Source organism: Miniopterus schreibersii (assembly GCF_964146895.1).
Source record: "Miniopterus schreibersii genome assembly, chromosome: 5".
Classification (NCBI taxonomy): domain Eukaryota; kingdom Metazoa; phylum Chordata; class Mammalia; order Chiroptera; family Miniopteridae; genus Miniopterus; species Miniopterus schreibersii.
Genome location: NC_138106.1, coordinates 83,337,193 through 83,361,488, shown reverse-complemented (window position 1 = coordinate 83,361,488; position 24,296 = coordinate 83,337,193). Strand labels below are relative to the sequence as shown.

The 24,296-nt window shown below is 43.2% G+C and overlaps 1 protein-coding gene across 1 annotated transcript; it reads left to right on the top strand.

Moving 5' to 3' along the window:
• The first annotated feature begins 486 nt into the window (after positions 1-486).
• Positions 487-19,280, top strand: LOC308557582 (transmembrane 4 L6 family member 4). The gene is made up of 5 exons (XM_081138152.1): positions 487-892; positions 1,584-1,673; positions 12,144-12,280; positions 15,194-15,383; positions 18,776-19,280. The coding sequence occupies exons 1-5, from the start codon at positions 719-721 to the stop codon at positions 18,791-18,793; spliced, it is 609 nt and encodes a 202-aa protein (XP_080994278.1). The 5' UTR covers positions 487-718; the 3' UTR covers positions 18,794-19,280.
• The last annotated feature ends 5,016 nt before the right edge of the window (positions 19,281-24,296 follow it).

The following is a 24,296-nucleotide window of genomic DNA, read 5'->3' as shown; positions in this document are numbered from 1 at the left end:
CTCTCTCACATCAATGTTTCTCTCTCTCTCCTCCTCCTCCCACTCTCTGAAAAGCAATGGAAAGGATTAAAAAAAATTTCTTTAAGTCCTGTAGGCCTGAGCTCAGAGATACTTGACTAGATCAGAAAATTCTTACTTTTCTACAGAGCAAAACAGAAGCTCTTCTGGATTACTCTTACATTCCAAGCTTTCCCACACTGTCGACTACTAAGTACTTCTGGGACATGAGGTTAGCCAGGCTGTGATTTAATTACACAGTGATTAATGAAGAGCTGGGGGGAATAGCTCTTTATTTGGGTGGGGGCACTGTCAGATGAAAGGTGCAGTAGTTCCAAAGGCTGTTTGTTCCAGCCCTGTGTTCGATTGCAACAATGCGAGTATCTTGTCTGCGCTGGTGGATTATTAACAGAGGTTATTGGTCTCCATGGCTAAATGATTGCTCTGAACATAATCTCATTTATGGGAGGGGAAAAAAAAAACCCCAGGCCTGTGGGTCAGGGAGGGTGTATAAATAGCCATTGCCCTCCAGGTTCTGCTCCATTTCAGAAACTGGAGCAGCCCCACGGACACACTGCACAGGCTGGTTAGCATCTCAGCTCCAACTTACAGACTGAACTGGGGACACAGACTAGGACCCTCTGCCAGTGACTTTGAAGAGACCCCCGTGAAGGAGGCAGTGAGGGACGTTTCTCCCTGACCTGCACTGTCCTTCCCCAGCATGTGCACTGGCGGGTGTGCCAAGTGCCTGGGGGGCACCCTCATTCCCCTCGCTGTGTTTGCCGTCCTGGCTAACATCCTGCTGTTTTTTCCTGGAGGAAAAGTGATAGACAACACTGAACACCTTTCCCAAGAAGTCTGGTATTTCGGAGGAATATTAGGAAGCGGGGTCTTGGTGAGTAGCAAAGCCTTAAAATCCCCCGAAGGAGATTCTCACCCCATTTTTCTAAACCGGGCACTTACTGACCAGGAAAATATTTAGCTGCTGGTGAAAATCAGTGCCCTACCTGTTCCTTCTCCACTGGGGCCTGACAAGGACCTGTCCTCTGTTATTTCCTAGGTAAATTGAACTTGGGCTGGTGGTTCTCATGGGCCAGTTAAGCTCCAGGAAACAAACTGAAGGTCACAGAATTTCTTAAATCTAACAAGAGAGGGGCCTGGCAGTAGGAGGGGTAGGGGGTGGAAACACACTTTCTAGCAAATTGATTGACTGGAACCACTAAGAGAAGCAGGTGTCAGTGGATTCTCTCTCCTGGTGCCCAAAGGCTTTCTCATTTCTGGTTCCAATAGAGACTGGGAACTTCCACTTTAGAGAGAGACACTTTGGTGACAATCCAGGTCACTTTTTTTTTCTTGGAAACTCGGAGTGTCAGATCTTGAAATCTTGCTCCATTGAAACTGCAGTTAATCCAAATGGTATCTAAATGCTCAAAAACACTGGGCCACCCTGCCAGCCATGCCCTGTCAGGTCCTGCCATACCCTTTGGCTAGCAAATCCCACACCATAGCTGTGACTCCTCACATAGGCAGGCAAGGGCCTTCTTTTCACATCCCGACCCTTTCTGAGGTGCTTCTTGTACTGACAGATGATCTTCCCAGCACTGGTGTTCCTGGGCCTGAAGAACAATGATTGCTGTGGGTGCTGTGGCAATGAGAGCTGTGGGAAGAGATTTGCGGTGAGTTACCAGGGGGACAGACACCAGAATTATTCCTGGGTACACTGTCCCCTTGTGCTGGGCATCTTGAGGGTGGAGATGAGTAGCCAGCCCCAAGGAGGACTCTGGGGACAACTGGTGCAGGGATAAAGATGGAATTCTCCCTGTGGATGGAAAGGAATAATGATAAATTTAAAATATCCCTTCCTATTTTAAAAACAAGTGGGGAGATAAGAGCTGAGAACTTCAGTGGAACAATATACAGAATGCAGGCTGGGAGGGCAGAGATGGGGACTGGCTCTCTCCCTCAGCCATGAGGCCCTGAGCCCTTAGACAAGTCATTTCCTTCTCTGGTCCATCGATAGAGGAGTTAGGATATGAAAGCAGATGGTGACCTCTTCTCCCCAATAGTCACCTAAATACCCCACCCACACCACTGCCAGGTCAGTTCCTCAGTGCCCAGCTCTTCCCCCTTCTCCCTGAATTTTTCCTCCATGCAGCCATCCATCTTTTCTCGAGTGGGTGGAAAGATTAGCCATCCATCCTCCTCATGAGGTGGGGAGAATTCTGGGTCGTGAGCTCGGGGCCCATTTCTACAACTGGCCAAGTCACTGTCCTGCTCTCGGCTTCCCTCTGCTCACCTGCACTATGAGGAAGTTGGACTAGGTCAGAATTCCCCAAGCTTGGGATGTGCTCTGCTGGTACTCAGATGTGATATGTTTTTCAACAGCATGGCAGGCTTCTCCCTTTTCACTTCCTCTTGCACCCTTTGAGTCTATCATGAAAAATGTCTTGTTTTGGTGGAAAGAAGCCCTTACTACCCCTAACCCCTCAAAATCCCCCTTTCTAACAAAAAGAGCACAAGCCCCCAGCTCCAGGGTTGCAAGCAGCACTAACAGAGAAGTCAGTGATGCTGTGTTATGTTTGCTAAAGATCCTAGCTTTTCATTCAGATGATGTAAATGGATGAAGGAGAGGGTTGACTGAAAGAGAAGTATCAGGAGATCGGGTACATTGACGTGGCAAAGGCAAAGGTAGAACTGGAATGAGGCGCGATGAGGGGTGAGCTCAGCTCCTGCTCCATCCCCTGGGGTGCAACCGTCCACCTGAGAGGCTCCTGAGCTCCAGGGATGAACTATACACACTCACCTTAACTTCTTCAAGGGGAAGCTATCTGCTCTGAAACAAAACCATGTCATCATTCTCACCAACTTTGCTCATTTATTCAATCACACAATATTTCTTGAGCACAAATGAAGGGCTGAGGCCGGTGCACTGCACACACCACACAGATGTCCATGTGAGATGACAGATCATTCAAAGAAAACGTCTCACCTTCATTACACCATCATGAGTCTCCAGGAATCATCAATTACTATAACAACCCTTAAATCATCACTTAGAAAGAGATGTAAAATACCACAATTTATTTGATAAAATTATATTACATGTTATATGTAATATGGTATTTTTAAGTAATTAAGATAAGAAGAAATATATAACTCATTTCTCCCTTGAAATGTAATCTTGCTCTGCTTGGTAGACTTTGAGGGAATATGTGGAAAATGACAATTTGAAAAATGAAAAGGAAATTGAGTTAAAAGAGAAGACTCACTGCTTAGAGTCCACCAGCTCATTCCCTGGCAGTGACTAGAGGTGAAGATCAGCCCATTAAAACAAGGTTTGGTGTATTTATTTTTATTTTTTGGCTTATTACAACCACAGCAAAAAGTGAAGAAACATTCAAAGTATTGTACAAAACTTTTTTTTAATTAGATGTAAGTGAAGTCCAAGAGAAAGGCTGAGAAGTCATGTGTTCACAAGTACAGTTGAGTCAATCCGATCTGAAACATTTGGTCTGCCCAATTCCAGTTGTCTGTCTGAGCTTCTTAAACCCCCTCATCCCCAACACCTGGGTGGGACCTCCCTTGGTGAGAGTTGAGGATGACACCTCCAAGTGACTGGCCAACTGTCCACAGGGCAGTGCCCATCAAAGGAGCGGCCAAGCCAGTCTGTAAAGTGAGGCCCCAGCCACAGTTGCCCTGGACCAGGGACCACCGCACTCTAGGTGGCCAGCAGAAGCATTTCTTGCTTTTGTTTGGTTTGCAATCAGCTGCCAACATTTCAAACTGCAGTTCATTAAAGTATGTAGATAACTTACCTCTTTTTCAAAACTTATGCTACTCCTGGCCTGCATTTTGCACAGTGGCCTACACAGGGCAAGGCTGAGCCCTTTGTTAGCGCCCCTACTTGCCCCCCAAGAGCCATTGCATCGTACCCTGCTCTGGAGCCACGTCTCCTTACTGTTCTGAGAATCTGGACAAAGCAATAACCATTCCATAAAGACAGGTATTTACAAACGTTTGCCAGACAAAGAGCAAGCAGCTGTAGCCTGGCTGAGCAGCGCTCTAATGCTGAAAACTTTGAATTCTTTCTCCCAAGGCTCACAGCATCCCCTCCAGTGTTTAGGGAAAGCGGGGCTTCTGTGGAACCTGGTTTAATGAACCCTGCTGGGGAGAAAGGCCCGTGAGGCATAAACAGACTGGGCCCAGGACTGAGGGCTCAGTCCTGCTGCTGTCCCCACAGCCTTGCTCGCTACCCTTTCCTGGCCCCTAGGGCCCTGTCCTCTCCCTTGCTATGTCTGTCTAGAGTATTCCCCAGAAGTCAGCTGCATCAGTCTTTCTTTTCCCTGGGGAGTGAAACCAGGACTAAGAGTCAGCAGTAGACTCAGGTGTGCTGGCTGTGGAGCTGGAAGAAGTCAGGAGATCACCTAACAGAGTTTCCTGGTGAAACTGGGAAATGCAGGTGAGCTCTCCTCTCAGGACAAGCACATGGAAGCCCAGCCCCAGGAGCCTACCTCTCACATAATCTAGACTAAGTGAGAGCCGAGGAGAGAGGAGGGTGACTTCCAAGGTGGGCTTTAAAAACTGACCTGGCTTTGTTCTCAGGCCTCAACCTCCTCCTCTCCTACTACAGGTTCTCCTGTGGTCTAATCCTTTAAAAAATTGATGTCTCAAGGTCCAATGGGATAGCGAATTAACCTACTCAACTTAATAAGAGTCTTATGAAGACCTTGGCCTTGACAAAGGGCATCTTTAATAATGGGAATGAAGGTAGGTGAGTGAAGGAGATATTTAGGGGCAGGCACACATCAGCGCCCTTTTTAGGTGGGTAAAGGCCCACCCTGGCCATAGGCAGGGCCCGCTGGTGGGCAGGCCTGTGTGTTGGAGAGGAAGATTAGGTCAGGTCATAAAGGAGCATATTCATTATAGGGTAGCACTGCTCCCATGTCTGGCTCACCAGCGCCCCCTAGGGACACCTCCTGGTGAGCATTTCTGGAATGAGCACTTCAGCTAGTTTGGGGGGATTTAAGAAGACAGTTCTTTGCAATAATAATCTTGAAAGAAGAAATACAGTATGGAATGCTCTTTCTTCACTAAGTGTTATTTATGCTGTAAAATGGACCATGGCACTTGCTCCCTTTCATAAGGACATTGCAGGGTTTGGGGAAGATATTGTAAGCATTCGTGTGCCAGGAAGGGGAGAGTGGTACCAAGTGCCTGGGGTATTGAGGACACAAATGTCCTCAAATGCTTGTTGGGTAAATTAGGTAAATGAACACTCAGGAGGGATTTCAGGTGATTTCCAAACTCTCAGGCTCAATTCTCACGAAATCTTTTGAGTTAGGCATTAAGCACCCCTTTTATAAATAAGGAATCTGAGGCACAGGACATTAACTTCCTGACTGCAACACCCCACCTCGCCGTGCTTCCCCCTTCCCGAGGGTAGGAGAGGCTGAAAATACAGGACATTAATGTTTTAGGGCAAAAAATACACTTCAGGTCATCTCTATATATCTCTTAGAATAATTGATAAAGAGGAACCTCCACGCTCACATGTCCCCAAACCACCCACTTTCCCTCCGTTCCCAGCAGCCAGGGCCTCCTCCCTCAGGTTCAGCAGACAGAAGTACCTGCCTGACCAAGGACCCCGAGGATGGGGGCAGAGCTGGGGTCTGATCCCGACTGGTCAGCCTCCAGAGCCCGACAGACACAGAGGTCGCAGAGCTGACATTGGTGAATTAGAGGGCACCTGAGTGGAGGGCAGGTTCATCTTCCATTTCAAGGGAAGAGCTCACAGCAGATAATAAACGCAGGTGTTTATCCATGTGGACAGGACATTGAACAACCCTAAGAGAGTGAGCCCTTTACTTTCATTTTTCTGCCCAGAGTTATGCTGTCTGTATTTGTGGAAAACAGGAGTGTGTGGGGACAGGATACTAAACATATTACAATATAATAATGACATTTATCAAGTGCTCGCTAATGACTTGGGAAATTATCTGAAAGTTAGACATAGGCAGAGATTTCTGGGTACCCTGTTAGTGAAGTACTGGGCACTATCTAACAGCCCCCCACCTGGGCTTGTCTGAGTTTCTAGAGTCTGTACCTTTGATGCACTATTCACTATTGATCAGATGATCTTGCTTAGTATTGTCTCCTTCGGGCAGGTATTGATTATTGAGCCTATTTTACAGAATGGAAGTGGAGGCCTCAGAAAGATTAACTTGCCAAGGCCATAAGGAGCAACCAGGGCTCAGACCCAGACTGGTCTGCCTGTCATTCAGGCCCGTGACCATTGCACTGTAGCGTCCCTCCTTAGTATTTATTCATTTAGATGAGGAAAGACATTTCCATAGTACAAAGACGACAAAGGAAGCCTCCCCTTCCAGGCTCCAAACTTTGGCTGCTCCTTCCCTCCCCCCTCCATAGGTGACTAGTGTTCCCAATATTGTGTCTTCTCCCAGAGACATTCCAAGCCTGCTGCCTGTTTACTTTAAAAAAAACAAAACAAAAAAAACTACCAATTTAGAGTGTCAGGTTCTAACATAACAAACTTGGCCTCAATATTTTTTCTTTTAGCAAAAAAATGTTGTGTCTTGAAACTCACAACAAATTAGTTATTCCACGCTAGTTTTAAGGCTGGTGCTATCTCTGAGTAGTGAATTTGGTAATTTTTAAAGACTTGTAAACTTAAAATTACTTATAGCAAAGTGACATAAAGTGCACCTTGCTTCATGTGTTTCATCTGGAAACATTATGAAAAATCAGTTTGGGGTGATTTTATTCATTTTAAGGTGAGACATCTCCCTCCCTCCTGAGAGTAAGAGAACAACCAACCTGTACAGAACCTTTATAAGAGTATTTTGATGCCACACCGAGAACTTTCCAGGAAGCAAGATCTCAAATGCTCCAAAGAAGGACCATTTTGCAGGTTCTGTTATGCTTTGGGACTTAAGGAGGGAAGGTAAGGAAGGTTAGATGGAAGTAGGAGAAAGCAAGGCAGAGGACTCTCCATGATGAGAGTACAGGGTAGTTAATGAGATTAGGTGCTCCCTTGAGGGTGATTCCACCTCCGAGGGCCTGGAAAGGAAGCATTTCCAAAGTGTATTAGCCTAGATGCACAAGAAGATGGGCGGGGCTTGGTTAAGGGGAAGATAAACCTTTTTTAGGTCAAGTGCAGGACTACCCGACATGACCTGCCCAGTTAGCAATTTATGATGAGATCACCCTGTGAGGTTACTATGAGTTAGATTTATTACAGAGCCCCTTTTCCATCCACATCATAAATTCGGTGTAGATCATATCCATGCATTTTTTTTAACTTTTACTACAAAAAAATCCACTTTCAAATGTGCGAAGCTATGCTGTCCAATGCAGCAGCCACTATCCACACATTGCTGTTGAGCACAGGAAATGTGGCTAATCTAAATTAAGATGTACCCTAAGTATTAAATAAACTCCAGATTTCACAGAATTAGTACCAAAAGAAGAATGTAAAATATCCTATTGGTAATTTTTATATTGATTATATGTTGAAATTATAATAGTTAAGATATGTTGAGTTAAAGAAAATATACTTTTTTACTGTTTTAATGGTGGTCAATGGTGGATAATTTAAAATTATTTATGTATATACAGGGTAAGACAAAAGTAGGTTTACAGTTGTAAGTACATGAAACAAAGTTTATTCTTGTATTATTGCTTATTCATTACTATATTATTTTTCATATGAACTATAAACTTACTTTTGCCCTACACTGTATATATGACTAACATAATTTCATTAGATAGTGTTTACAATAGAAACCCTTTGGAAAAGGGAAAAATTGTCTCATTGATATTCTATGTTAGCCTGGTTTTTCATTTACTTAGACTTGCCTAAAATACTGAATGTTTGCATTTGTACTCTCTTTTTCTGTCTGTAAACATCTGCCTGCTAAAATGTTCCGGGAGAGATATCTAAGGCTTTACTCAGCTCACACAACAGGAATAGTATAAGTCAATTTCTCCTCTCATTACTAACTGTGCTGCTTTAACTGAAGGGAACCTCTAGAACCTTCTACCACTTTCCTCCGTTTACCACAGGAAGCTGAGGCCAGAGAGGTGGGAGCCTGAGTGGTCCTGAGAAGACTGGAATCCAGGTCTCCTCAGACTCCCAATTTGCTTCCTATAAATGCAATCTTTCCTTTTCATTATAGCAATTTTAGATACTCTGAGATTCTTAACAACCAACAGTTTCATAATTCCTGACTACTAATTAGAACTCAAGTTCAGAGGTCAAGTAACCAAAAAAGATTGTTTTCCTTATATGCTGTTTTATTTCTCTGGGAGAACCAATACCATTCACAGGGCAACTTGTAAATACGAGTATCCGGTGTTGGTGGCAGTGTGTCATGGGTGTGGGTGTGTTTGAAGGAGTGGAAGGCACAGGACACTGGGCTGAGAGGGAGGAGACCCTGGTTCACAATGTGTGATATGAAAACAAATACCAACTAAAGTAGAACTCCATTATTGCATAGATTTCAATTACCCAGACACAATCAGGTCCTCTCCATCCCCAAACCCCATCCTCCAAATATACGTTGTGATAAGATTGCTAGTAATACATGGAGAGAACAAGGAAGTATCTGACATTTAACTTGGATTATCATCTAATTTTCACAACAGACCTTTAGATAGGCTTTGTCATGCCCATTTTATAGATGAGAAAACTAAGACTCTGAGAAAACATACATTATGCAGTCATCAGACAGAGAAAAGTGGCAAAGCTGAGATTTGAGCCTGGGTCTGTTGACTTTAAAACTCTTGTGCTTTGTAAGTGGCAATCTCTACAGATCACTTTGTAGCTCATACAAAGTGGCCTCAGGTAAGGCACAGGCAACAGCTGAACTTCGCCTGAATAAGAGCCCTTCTTAAAAGTCACGAACACACATGGTGGCCAGCTTCAAGACCACACCAGAGCACCACCCAATCACCTTCACAAATGGCACACCCAATGGGCAAACTCAGCAGGCACCAGAACCCAGCTAAAGCAAATCTTACTCTGTACAGTCAGCACCTGCACAATAGCCCCTTCACTATAGTCACAGCCAATCCTCACAACCTATCAGCCTGAAGGTCAATCCCTTCACTGACATTCCAACAGCAATCAAGGCTCAACTACAACAGGAGGGCACACACCACCCACATGAGAGTCAAATCTGGAGTTCCTAACTAAGGTGACCAGAAAGACTGTGCCACTGGGCTTCATAGGACACCTACTACATTAGGTCACTCTACCAAGATTGGGAGATGTAGCAGCTCTACCTAATACATAGAAACAAATGCAAGGAGGCTGCCAAAATGAGGAGAAAAAGAAATATGTCTCAAATGAAAGAATGGAACAAAACTCCAGAAAAAGAACTGAACAAAATGGAGAAAAGCGATCTACCAGGTTCAGAGTTAAAAGCACTGATTATAAAGATGCTCAGTGATCTCAACAAGAACTTCAACAAAGAGATAGGAAATCTAAAAATGGAGATAGAAAACATAAAAAAGAACCAGTCAGGAATGAAAAACACTAGAAAAAAATCAACAACAAATTAGATGAAGCAGATCAAATCAGAGAGTGGAAGACAAGGAAGCAGAAAATATCCAATCAGAGCAGTAAAAAGAAGAAAATGAATGCAAAAATATGAGGATAGGTAAAGGGGCCTCTGGGACAGCATCAATCATACCAACATTCACATCATAGGGGCTCAGAAGGAGAAAGGAAAGAATAAGGAATAAAAACTTATTTGAAGAAATAATGACAAAAAACTGCCCTAACCTGGAGAAGGAAATAGATATGCCCTAACCTGGAGAAGGAAATGGATATGCAAGCCTAGGAAACACAGAGTCCCAAACAAGAAGAACCCAAAGAAGCCCACACCAAGACACATCATAATTAAAATGCCAAAAGGTAAAGACAAAGAGAGAATCTTAAAAACAGAAGGAAAAAGAAAAAGCAGTTAGTGACCTACAAGGGAGCTCCCATAAGACTGTCAGCTGATCTCTCAATAGAAACTTTGCAGGTCAGAAAAGATTGTCAGAAAATATTGAAAGTGGTGAAAAGTAAGGACCTATAACCAAGATTACCCTCCCCAGCAAGTCTATCATTAAGAATCAAAGGAGAGGTAAAGAGCTTCCCAGACAATAAGTTAAAGGAGTTCATCACCACCAAACCAGTATTATAAAAAATGTTAAAGGAACTTCTTTAAGATGAAAAAGAAAAAGATAAAAATATTAATAATAAAATGGCAATAACTACATATCTATCAACAGTTACTTTAAATGCAAATGGATTAAATAACTCCAATCAAATAGTATAGGGTGACTGAATGAATAGGAAAACAAGACCCATACATATGCTGCCTACAAGAGAGCACTATAGATTGAAAGACACACACACAGACTGAAAGTAAAGGGATGGAAAAAGATATTTCATAAAAATGAAAACCAAAAAAAGCTGGGTAACAATAGTTATACCAGACAAAATGGACTTTAAAACAAAGGCTATAATAAGAGACAAAGAAGGACCCTGCAATTCCACTTCTTGCCATTTATCTGAAGAAACCCAAAATAATAATTTGAAAAGACATATGCATCCCTATGTTCACTGCAGCATTATTTACAATAGCCAAGATATGGAAGCAACCTAAGTGCCCATCAATAGACAAATTGATAAAAAAAAAAATCACACACACACACACACACACACACACACACAGGAATATTACTTGGCCATAAAAAATGAAATCTTGTCATCTGCAACAACATGGATGAACCTAGAGGATATTATGCTAAGCGAAATAAGTTAGACAAAGAAAGACAAATACTATATGATTTCACTGTGGAATCTAAAAAACAAAATAAATGAACAAACAAAATAGAAACAAACTCATAGGTACAGAGAACATTTTGATGGTTGCCAGATGGGAGGGCTGGGTGAAAAGGGGGAAGGAATTAAGAAGTACAAAGTGGTAGTTACAAAACAGTCATTGGGATATAAAGTATAGCATAGATAATATAGTTAATAATATTGTAATGACTATGTATGTTGTCAGATGGATACAAGATTTATTGGAGTGAACACTTAGTAAGTTACATAAATGTCCGATCACTATGTTGTATACCTGAAACATAATATTATACATCAACTATAATTAAAAAATTATTTTTAAGGAAAATAAAACCTCTTATACTTTGCACTACACCTTCATGTCACCAAATTAATAAAGGTGATCATTTTCCACCTCTATTTCCAGAGTTATTAATGTTTCCATGTTACTCTTATTGCTGTTTAGAATAGAAATTGTATTTCTGGGCCTAATATTTTTCATCTGTAAGAGACAGTTTGCCTGAATGGGCTCTAGGATTCTTTCCTGCCTTTCATACTGTACAACTTTTTTTACTTTATAATTTAATAAAAGAAAGCTGCTAGTACAATCAATTTTTTACTAAGTAATCTCTGTCATATAAAAATATTTAAAAGAACTGGAATTGTTGGGCTTGTTTAACTGAAAGAAGAGAAAACTTTCAGAGGGCAGAGGGAGTGGAGAGATGTAAAATATGCTTATTTAAGATGTAAAATGTCCAGATATTTTAAGGTGGCTACCACATGGAAGAGAGGTTGGACTCCATCTTTTTGACCTCAAGGAATGTAACTACAACCAATGAGGAGAATTTCTAGACTTCTACTCTTTCTCATATGCTCAACCTGCTGGCTACATAAGACATAGAGTAACTTATTGGGGTGAGATGATTAAAGCAGAAAACTTTAAGATCACTTTCATGATAAGATTCTTTGATTCTATAATAGACTGATCTTCCATACTAGCCCTGTAAAAGAGATTCTATACTTAACAAGACTGAAATCTTTGGTTCAAGGGTATCAAATCATAATTAGCACTTCAGTCATCAGTGAACAGGTGAAAAAGATATGGGCATGGGGTAAAGAAGGGGACATAAGACACCAAAGTTCATTCTATGAAACCCCAGAGGTCCAATCTCTTGTAAGACTGGCTTCCACCTGCAACGTCCCTGTAGTCACCATGCTCAACAGCAGGCTGCTTAGTTGTGGTGAAAGCAACCTGTGGACCAGCTTAAGAACCTGCTGTCTTCTCTTTCAGATGTTCACCTCCACAATATTTGCTCTGATTGGATTCTTGGGCGCTGGATACTCATTTGTCATCTCAGCCATCTCCATCAACAAGGGTCCTAAATGTCTCATGGAAAATGGCCAGTGGGGCTACCCCTTTCACAAAGGGTAAGGTGCACCCTGCAATGCCCACTTGTCACCCCAAGGGGCAGGGGCAGATAAATGGTCCAAGGGGAGAAACTGCACATGTCCTGTCATCCTAACAAGTCTCAGGCATGCTGCTGTGAGGCAGAGCTGGAGTGGGGAGTGCAGTGACATTGCACAAGAGCTCACCTCTAACTGCTGCTCTGACAGGGACCAGGTAGAGTAAGGAAAGGGCACCTCTGCCGGCCTGAGGGAAGGAGAGCTGTGGTGTCCCCAGTGACACCCACAGTTTATTTTAGCAGACACATGAAACAACTAGCAATATTGATAACAGACAGTGTTGGCTTCCACTGTAAATCTTAGAATAGAAAACAAGCATGATTACTCACCACAGGCCCGAAGGCTTTCACTAATACCCCAAATGGTCTATAACTAACAGTTTTTCAAGGTGCAAATTTACAGCTAATGGCATTGGAAACCATGTCGATTCTTCACGAGAGTTAATGTTAATAGAAATATTTAAAATAACACTTCATATTTTCATGGTGCTTTGTAGTTTATAAAAAAAACTTTCTTTTTTTGTTTTTTTTAAACAAATTTATAATTTAGTATCCATAACAACCTCAAGAGGTAATTTACTTCCTGCCAAGATAGGCTTAATAGATTTGACTTGCCCAGGTCAAATTTGAGGCCCAGGTCCATGAAATATGAGGTTGGAGACTTGGGCACAGCTATCATTGCCTGCATCTCTGAGAGTCTCAGAACCTGAGACTTTGGGGGAGAGAAGGGCCTGGAACAGCCATCCCTGGTAGTTTGTGGGTGGGACTGAGAGGGTTGCTCCAGGCACCAAACTCAAACCTTGCTTCCAAGTTCCACCCTCAGCATTTTGCTAATCCCACCTCCAGGAGGTGCTATCATCCCACCACTGCACACGCTCCTCAGAAGAGGGAAAGACACACTGCCAACCACTTCATCTCAGGGCCTTCTCTTCACCAAATGTGCCTGGAAAATATTGTTTCTCTGTAACTTCTTATCATCATCAAGTTTAAAAACTGTAAAGAGGGACAGGACTACATGGAAAACTGCAGAACAGAAAGGCGAGTGTTTAAAAAATAACAACTGCCAAAAAGAGGTCTTACTCAACAATACATATGTTGTGTTTTCTCAGTGAATTCTCACAACCGAGAGGTTGCTTTCAGCTTATTTTATAGATGAAGAAACTGATACTGCTGGTGGGAAACGGATAAGTAACTTGGTTGAGGAACACGCAGCTAGTAAGAGGAATGCTTGCATTCAAACCCAAGTCCATCAGAATCCAGGATACCAGGTTCTTTCCTTTAGACAACTCAGATCAAGTGAAATAATAGCAATCCTAGCATTACTGAGTGCTTCCTATATGCCAGGCACTGTCCTAAGCACTTTATTTGTATTAACTCATTTAATCCTCACAATAACTCTAGGATTTCACAGGTAATGTTATTCCCATTTTACAGGTAAGTCACACAGCCAGTGAGCAGCTAGAACCTGTGCTCTTATGGAAAGTCAATCAATGTGATAATGTTTTATTTTGAAATCAAGAGCAAATGCCCGTTCCTTTGTTCTTTCGACTATTAAATGCCAAGGCATCTTCCATCATTGCAAACATTTTTCAAATCTTAATACAGAATGTATTAAATAAGTGTGTACTGATTACTATAGAATTCATCAGAAACAGGAATCATCAACAAAATCCAAGCACAATCAGGTGGGTGCTGACTTGGTGGCCAGGTGCAGACAGAGCTTCCCACTGAGGCCCTGAGAGGACAGAGGAGGCATAAAGGAAGGGGGGAGACCAGCTGGTGGCTCTGAGTGTGAGGAGGAATGACAGCGACCCAGAGGCCTGGCCCTCTTCCCTGTGGCTGTGGGAGACAGTGCTTCGCTTTCCCTTCAGGGCAGACGCCCTCCCGGTGCAGGGGCCTCCTCACATGCAGCTCGTCAATGTATTGTACTTCTCCTGTTTCAAAGTTCTTGTAAGATATAGATTAAGGCAGCAGACTACTTAGTGCTCCTAGTTAATGAAATCTTTTTGCATGTGGACTTCCCACATGTTGACAAAAATATAATTGAGTCAAATTCACAATTTGGCTAGAATTAGGCTTTTAAAAAGTCAAGGTCTTCCCTTTAACTATATGACACGATTGTACTTTTGGCTTAAGGTGGCCACTAGACGTGACAGAATTGTGACAAATATCCAAGTGGTCCTGAATGACAGTAGGGGGGACAAAGCTCAGGGACACGTGTGAGATTCTGCTCCTGGAGTGTCTTCATTTCCCTGGTTCCCCAAAAGATGGTGAATTAAGCCATCCTCTCTGTCAGCTCACAAAAATCACTCTGTCACTTAGCTGTGTGACCTAGGGGAAAGTCACTTAACCTCTCTGTGCTTCAATGTCTTTCTTTGTGAAATAGAAGGAAAGAGTCATAAGGTTTCTATAAAAAATAAAATAGTTGCCCAGCCGGGTGTGGCTCAGCGGTTGAGCATCGACCTAGGATCCAGGAGATCAAGCTTTGATTCCCAGTCAGAGCACATGCTCTGGTTGGGGGCTCAATCCCCAGGAGGGGACGTGCAGGAGGCAGCTGATGCATGACTCTCTCATCATTGATGTTTCCATCTCTCTCTCTCCCTCTTCCGTCCTCTCTCTGAAATCAATAAAGATATATTTTCTAAAAAAAATAGTTAAAAATGTAAAATGTTTGGAACAAGGTCTAACACATAGTATGTAGTCTATAGAAATGTTACGTGTTGTTTTTAAATTTATTGATATTATGGGATATTTTTCTTATGGTGCTTATATTTTTGGATGGAAAGCATTTCAAAAGAGAACTATTGCGGTGACTTTCCAGTCTAAGGTATGGCCTGCTTTTTATAGCTGTCTCCTTCCTCCCCCATGCTCCTGACAGCGATTACCTCAGTGACGAAGCCTTATGGAGCAACTGCCAGATGCCTGAAAACGTGGTGTCCTGGAATCTGACCCTCTTCTCCATCCTGCTCATCATAGGGGGGACCCAGATGTTGCTCTGTGCCATCCAGGTGGTCAACGGCCTCCTGGGGACCCTGTGTGGAGACTGCGGGTGTTGTGGCTGCTGTGGGGTGAGTTGATGTCTTTGTCCTTACTCCTCAGGATGGGAATCCGAGGCTGGCCTCCAGCGCTAGTAGAAATGACACGGCGAAGAGGGTGGCAGCTACAGAAAACCACAGGCAGGCTGGACAGTCCGGGCAGCCCCCTCTGTCAACCCAGGGAACAGTGACATTGTGTTGCTGGGGCCCAGAAACTCTGTTCTCTGTGCATGTTAACATACCCAGGCTGAAGTTGGCCCAAATTTCCAGTCTCACACCCAGCTGACCATAGTCCTGAAGGTAAAGGACTGAGTATACATGTAGAAATTTACAATGTTATGTGAGAGTCCCCAGGGAGTGGGTATTTGTCATGTGTACAAGGTGTCAGTAGTAACACATCACAGTCTGGCCCAAACCTTCTCACCATTTCCTGACTAGAGCTAAGCAGTGGGTTAAATTTGCCAAGTAGTATACAGAACACACTTCAAGGAATTTTCTTTTCCCTGTAAAAGAACAGAACGTATCAACTAAAAAGTAAACTATATTTTGATGAGATACCTGATGTAAAAAAGAAATGTTCCCAAAGTGCGGGAATAGGAAAAGTACAAAGGGTTTAGTCTCAAAATTGATTATAAATTATCAGTAAGAATGTAAAAAATAAAAATAAACCTATGAGAAGTAAGACAGTGTATTTATTTCATCTAATGACCAAACCAGATCAGGCAAAGTTATTTAAATATGCAGATTGGTGCATGAGGGGGGAAAAATAACTCGGTTGTCTAATTGGAAATTGTGTGGATAAATAAAGGTCTATCTACTTAACATAATATCATTCCCTAATTTTATTTTATTTTTTATTTTATTTTTTTAAAAATATCTTTATTGATTTCAGAGAGAGGAAAGGAGAAGGAGAGAGAGAGAGACAGAAACATCAATGATGAGAGAGTCATTGATCGAGCCCACGACCTGGGCATGTGCCCTGACCGGGAATCGAACCCTGATCGCCTGGATCCTAGGTCGACGCTCAACCTCTGAGCCACGCCCGGCCGGGCAATATCATTCCCTAATTTTAAATGAGTCAAAAAATTTTCTTTAAATTTTTAACAAGCATTATATGTCTATAAGTCAAAAAGTGTGTGTGTGCGTGTGTGTGTGTGTGCGTGCGTGTGCGTGTGCGTGTGTGTGTGCGTGTGCGTGTGTGCACGTGTGTGTGTGCGTGTGTGTGTACACAGATACAGATATATAAAGAGGTTTTCTGTTGGAAATGCTGCCCCCTGCCCTTTTCTTCTGTCCAACCATTTCTCCCAGTTCTCCACCTAGGAAATGTTACCTAATTTCTTCTATATCCTCCCAGAATTTCTTTTTATTGTTTTTATTAATAATATTTATGGTTGAGTGTTGACCCATGAACCTAAAGGTCACAGGTTGGATTCTTGGTCAGGGAACACGCCTGTGTTATGGGCTGATTCCCAGCAGGGGGCTTTCAGGAGGCAGCCAATCAATGTTTCTCTCCCATGGATGTTTCTCTCTATATATCCCTCTCCATTCATCTCTCTCTGAAGAAAAAATCAATAAAACAAACATTTTTTTAAATAATGTTTATGAGATAGTGTTATTTAAAAAGAACAAAATACAAAATAAATGTATACAGGATAGAAAATTGTATAAATATAAAAAAACAAATGCTATAAATAGAAAAAGACCTAAAGGAAATCCAACCAAAATGTTAAATAATAGTTAAAGGTTTAACAATTTTATATTTTAAAATATAAAAGAGTAAACAAAAAGTTCCAAAAATCTACTGTAAAATGCATGTATTACAAGTAAATTTTACTGGCTATTGACTTTTTTCTATAAATTTTCAATTCTATTGTGTTGTATGTAATATTTTTGGTCAATAAACACAATTGAACAAATTGTATAGAAAAGAAAACTACCAGTTAGTTATTCATCAAAATTATTTTTACGATAACAGTAAGAATATTCAGCATGTGGGTCTTCTGATTCCTCCACAATGAATTCGTGCTTTCTGAGTCAGCTGATTCATTTCAAACACCAATATTATTTCTTTTCCTGCTTTCACAGAAGACGGTTACACTTTTTAGCTAGGTTAGGTAGAAAAATTTTATTGCAAGATTTATTGGAAATACTACTGCTCTTTGAATACAAGATAGTAGTTTACTAAATCTGAGGATTATCTATAAATGAAAAAACATACCCTTAAATGTTAGCACATTGACTCTTTTCATTGAGTCTCATCTACTCAGGTATCATATTTTCTCAAGTTTAATGAATAAATTACTTGATAGTCAAAAGGCAGGAGATGGTGAATGAACCCTGCTGGAATTTCCTCCCTCTCTCCCTTCTTCAACTTTTTATGTGGAAAACTTCACACCTATATAAAATTTAAAAAAACAGTACAATATACACCTGTATGTTTTCACCTGGATATACAAGTTGTTCATATTTGCTCCCTCTTTTTTAACCATTGGAAAATAACTTGCAGACATCAGGCAACTTCACTACTAAATATCTCAGTGCCCATTAGAGCTAAGTTTTAAAACTTAGTCTGGTGAGGATTCTCCTCTTGTGAGCTTGCCTCTCGTAGAGGAGGTCGGCGTCCCTCCCCCAGCAGGACACCGCGGGAAGGCGCGCGCTCTAGGAGTGAAGTTACTAGTGCCAGCGGCCTAACTTCTCTGTCATAGTTACCCCAATCACCTTTACCAAACTTCTGCAGAGAGTGAGCTGATCAAGATGCATTTATCTAGGCAGAAAATATCTATAGAGGTCCTGAGCTTGGCACAGCCCTTGAATGAGGCAATAGATAAAAATGTGCTCTAAAATTCAAGCTATGGCCCGGGATGAGTGCCAGCTCTGTGGTCTTGGCGAAGTCAATTGCCCTCACTTGTTTCTTTGTAAAATGTAATTGTTAAACCAACTTCCTACAGTTGTTGACTGAGCACCTAACATGCGTGATTAATATATATTCATTTCAACAATTAGAAGGCTCAGTACATTGCACTGATTGTTATTTACTAAGAGCATGAAAATCAGTGAGACAGCATAGCTGCCAGAAAAGGAACACAATCTCTGGGTTCAACCTCCCTGGGCTCAAATCCTGGCTCCTCTACTTAGTTGTGGCTTTAGAGACATCACTTGAGCTCTCTGTGCCACTTATAGAAATTGTTTTTAATAACAAATGATGCAAAATAAAGTGAAGCTTCAACTCTTATAACTTAAACACAATTAGGAAATTAAAGCTCTGAAACAAAGTCGGAATAGTATAGAAAACATTCAGTAAGTAACCAATAAGGGTCAAGAGTATTGGAGCAGAGAGGTGATGGGGAAGGGAGAGGGGAGGGGAGAAATAAGCAAAAAAAGGGAAAAAATGATGTCATGCTTAATTAACTTTTTCTGCCTTCTAGGGAGATGGACCAGTTTAAACCCCTGTGATGACCTTCTCTGACGGGGTGGCATGTGGGAAGAGACACTGAACTTCACCTTCTCTCTTTGCAGTTGTCGGCTTCCATGTGCTTCCCGACTGTCAAAGCGCAGGAAGGGACAGTTATTCTTTCTTTCCAACCAGCTTAGCTCCACTTGGAGCTTTAGGTTAGTTTCAAATAAAAAACAGGTTGCCCACATGAGTTAGATTTATAAATCTTTCAATTTAGCTTCTCGTTAGAATTGAAGAGCAGGTAAAAAGCTAATTTTTCACAAGTTTTTCTTAAAGAATGAAAAATGGCTGTCACGTGGACTGCCACATACTTCTTTGTACAAACAGGTGTTTATGTCTTTGGAAGTTCAACATAATTCAAAGGAGAAAAGCACATTAAAATGAGCAACTAAGACCAATTTTTGTTGTCAAGATTTATGAAAAAAAAGAATGACCGATGTGTCATAAATAATTTTTATTTGGTGTCTTTTGGCTAACTTGTTTGAATTAATTGTGATTACTCTTTTGAGTAAGAATTTCCTTATGTATATTAAATGAAAAGCCTAATTCAGTAGTAATATAATAAACATAGTGTGTGTTTGGGGAAGGAGGGGGGAAAGGTTGAATGAATAACACTCTCTTTTCACTTCTCTACAAATGCCTCCTTTGATCAAACAAAAAACATTTTTAAAAAGTTGACTTGGGCAATAACTTGTCAGCCTAGGACCCACCCAAGATTAAGGTATATTATATTATGACACTAACTTTGGTTTTATAAGTCAGGCCCTAATATGATGTTAAATCCATTGTGTTGATTTGAGTTCAAACCTCAGCTCCACCACATACCAGCTTGGGGACCCTGGGAAAGTTACTTTCTAAGTCTGTCTGTTTCCTCATCTGTAAAAGGACTGTTAAAAGGCAACCAATCATCCAAGAAATGTCCAAGGGCCCCCAGGGTGACGCCGGGAGGCCTGTGGGATTGTGAACATGACTCAGGAACAGTGAGGAGGACTCATGGCAGTTACAGCCAGAGTCTCACCTCTGCACCTGCCACGCTGACAGGCACACTGACAACTAGGCTTCTCATAGTCACTAACACAGCAACTACCCATGGCCCCTGAGTGCTGGCCACCTGGGGATGGCCACTGAACACAGGAAGGATCACAATATTTTGATTTTGCCCTGAGGGCAATGGGAACTCTGAGGTCAGAGATCCATTCTGGCACTGAGCAGAAAGGAGGAAAGGCAGGCAGGTGCTCATTACCATCTCCTGGGGGGAACTGTAAATAGATCACACACACACACACACACACACACACAGTGCTACAAATCAGTTTAGACCTCTGGTTCTCAAAGGTGGCTGAATCACCCAGAAAATGTACTAAAATTATGATTCCTGAGCCCCATTGACTAGACCACAGACTGGCAGGCACCATGGATGAAAAGGAGTCAGACCCCACTGGACACTCACACTCTACCGATTAATATTAATAAAATGTAGTATATGCCAAATCCTAAATGGTAACACAGGTAACTATGTGCCAGAGGTTCAGAGGCATCAGACCTTTGGGACTGAATCATCGACCTAAGTTCTTTGAAGAGGAAATAAGAATGTGGGGGAGGCATCAATTCCTTGTCTAGGGCTTTTCCTTGATGCACATTTTAGAAATGAAGGTTTTTATTCATCACTCAATCCAGTCTCATTATTTTATAAAGAAATAACACATGACTTTGACAAGCTTTCACACAAAAACCAATTTTTCTAATTCAATTACCATAAAATTAGGAAAAATAGCTTACCATGGAGAAGAAGACTTAGATGGGACAGGAAGCAAGGGTAACATTGAACGGGCCCTTCCTTTGTACATCCACACATACACACACATACACACACACACACACAGCCCGAGGTTGGTAATAAAACTGTCCATAAATTTTCCTTATGTGAGTTGCTAACTTGGCATTGCTTTCTTGAGTATGTGATTGGTTTCTCTGCATTTTGGAGTACAAATTCGCCAAGGAAAGAGCAGTATCTCATTCGAGGCTGCACCCCACAGCCTAACAAGGGACCTAGCACATGGTAGGTAATCAGCAGATTTGCTGTGTTCCTGGCCCTGAAATAAACTGTAGGAAGATTTCCAAACTTAGTAGCCAAAAAAGTAGGAAGTGGGCATCTGAGCTACAAATTGAATGAGGGGCTGAAACAATCTCAAGGCTCCATGACAGACCCATGAGTAGAGAAGCCTAAACGGTATTTCCTGTAACTGCATGTGGTTCCCGACTCTGAGCACCGTGGCCCTGGGCGTTGACCTGGGCTGCTCCTGGGCCTCCCCCTCTGCCCAGCATTCTTCTGGGCCCGTGAGCACAAGGCCAAAGGCCCGCCTGGTAGGTGTCTGCCCAGGATTGAGGACAGCTCTGCTCTGAGCAGCTTAAGGAAGGCACGAGGATTCTGCAGATCTCCAGGGGGGACCAAGAAAAACCAAACACACCTGAAAACAAATGGTTAGATGACCATCCCAACATCATGGGATCATCCCAGTTATGACATCAGACTTCTTCAAGGGACAAAGCCCCTCGTGGTAGCAGGATATGACGAGAACTTTGTGTTGGTGTCATGCAAAGGACACATGAAGTGTGTGCAAGCTGAGTCACAAACCCTGGCACACACCCACGAAGGCAGGAGAGAGCGCCCTAGCACACACTGTGACCCATGGAGGGTAGTCGCCCACAAGGTGAGGTAGGAGGAGAGAGAAGAGGGAAGAGGTGACAGGTGGGTGAGGAAGAGGAGGGGAGGGAGAAATAAGTCCAGGGTTTAGCACAACTCATGGGAAGGACCACCGATCAGGCCGCAGGGAGAAGAAAAATCGGCCTTTCTACAAAGGCCCCTTGTCCTGTATTAGAAACAATAATAGGCTGACCCCAATCTTAACCCAACGTATCAGTCAGGGGTCAACCAGAGGCCAAGTATACGTATAAATAGCAAGGGTCTGCCTTAGTAATTGCGGGGGGGGGGGGGGTAGTCTGCAGTCTCTGAGAGACTTGTGCCCTGTCTGATGCTGGAGCTGTGAGTGCACAGGGCAGGCATCGGCCAGGGGGGCGGATGTAACGCGTGAGAGGAAGAGCAACTGGAACCTGCAGGCACGGCCGAGCCGTGGGCATGGACTGAAACCCACACCAGTCTTTTGCCTGTGGCTCCGGAGGTGCGGGTGTCCTGAAGGAGCTGGACCCTTGTCACGGGCTGCACACCCCTCCCGGGCCAGTGCTCAGAGAAGCTGCAGGAGCTCGGGGCCGGTGGGGGCTGGAGGCCCAGCTGCTGCCCGATGCCGGGAGGGGAGGCAGCACCTGGGCGGCAGGTGTCTGCACCAGGAGGTGCCCTGCCTCCCTCGGCCTCCACAGCTCGCAGAGGAGAGGGGCTTTGGGGGATGGAGTTTGCCTTAGCCAAGCTGACAAGTTACAAAGCCACCACGCAGCTTGCAGAAGGCGATGGTGTTTTAGTTGTGTCTCCAGGTTCTGTTTCCTAGTGTAGGTCAGGGGCTCTCATCCTCACACTTGGGACCAGATCATTCTCTGTCGAGGGTGGGGAGCTGTCCTGTGCTCCACAGGTGGTTTGCAGCATCCTTGGCCTCTACCTGCCCAGGGCTAGTCGCAACCTCTCTTCCTCAGTTGTGACAACCAAAATACCTCCAGACATTGCCAGTGTCCCCAGGAGACAAACGTCCATGGCCAAGAATCGCTGGGCTTGAACGTGTGCTGCTTGAGGAGAACCATTCGTGTTTTCTCCTGGAACCAACTGTGCTTTGCATGTAGGAAGAGCTCAGCAATACTGAGTGAGTGCACACTTAAGTGCACCAGCAAATTCCTGTCACCACAGTGACAGACGTGCATTTGAAGGACAGTACCCGCTCCTGAAATGTCGGGTTCTGACTTCAGAGCCCTGCTCTTTTGGTCTAAATACTCTCCCCAATGTGGTTTTCATGCCTATGTTCATGATCCCATATCTTTATCTCCAGCCCACACCACAGTCCTGCCCACTAGATGTCTGCTTTTCAATGGCTCCTTGGCCCCTCAAAGCAGCATTTCTAACTGGGCAACATGCCCAGTCCCTCCATACATGCTTCTCATGAACTCCTGGGGTCTGGCAACATCATCATCTGCATTAAGAAGACACAGAACCTCAGGAGTGACCCTAGGTGACTGTCCTAAGTTCTCAACTTACCATGCCTGCCCTTTCTGTGGCTCCATCGCCCTGCCCCTGCTGGCCTCTGCACTGCGCTGGAACATAGCAGATGTTCACTGCAAGGGACGTTATCACTGTCGTGGCATCATGACTATTCTGCTCCAAAGAAAGAAACAGCTGGTCTCAGGTTCTTCACAATCAAGCATTTATAATTGAAAAAACAGCATTCTTTGTTAATAAGCAGAAATCATGGTGAGTTATAACATGGATCGTTTCACTTACTCCTCAGAACAACTGACCAAGTGCTCACAAGTGCCCATTCTTTGCCCTCTGCTTTGTCCTGACCTTTGTGGGACTTCTCCCCTCCCCACAGGCCTCTGTGCTTGGCCCCAGCCTGAGGCCTCACTGACGTGTCCCTTTCTCAGCTTCTCTGGGGAGTGGGCTGACCACAGGGAGAGACGTTTCCTGTCAGACTCCAGCCATCATGCCCCCGGCTGCCCAGCTTTCCCTGCTGCTGGGCTCTGCCCACCCTTCCCACAAAGAAAGGCCTCTTCTGCTTGTGTCTGAGGTACCTGCAGATTCCTGAGATTGCATGTTCTCCTGTGGCAGCTGTTCTTTAGAATAAAACTTCTCCTTATCTAAGTCTGGGTTAGTCTGTACTTGACACAACCCGCGGATATAGAAACCATGATTAGCCCATTTTGTGTAACAGTAAAGTGGGGCTTAGAAACAGATCATAGCTTTCCAGGGCCCCATACACAGTGTTAATGAAAGAAGAAAGTCCAAACCTATAGAAAACTTTTATAAGTGTTTATTTGAACCAAAAACCTGAGGACTGGCCCAGAGCACAGTTTTCAAGGATTGAGAAAATGCTCCAGAGAATGGCAATTTTGATTTTTTTAAAAATACATTTAGAATCAAAGGGAAAAACCTAAGGAAACTTACATGAAATCCATTGTGTATGTTAAGGAGGCGAGTGAAAGTGTTATCGGCAAGACAACGAGACCTCGGTTCTTGTCTTCTTAAAGGAAAGATTTCAATCAAGAGACAGAATATAGAAAAGCAAGCAAGAATTCACTGACCGTAGCAAAAACACACTTAGGACAGCGAAACAAGAAAGGGCCTAGAAGCAACAAAGAGCCTAGGTTGGGTTGCTTTGCCTCACTGGGGAGTCAGAAAAAGAGGCTTGGAGACAGATTTAGGGGGTCAGCCCATGACCAGTTGCCACTGCCCATTGCTCCCCTGGTTGCAATCTCCTGGGGTCCCTTGGAGTTTACAGGGGAGGGCAAAAGTAGGTTCACAGTTGTTCATACAGAAAGTAATACAATAATTAATA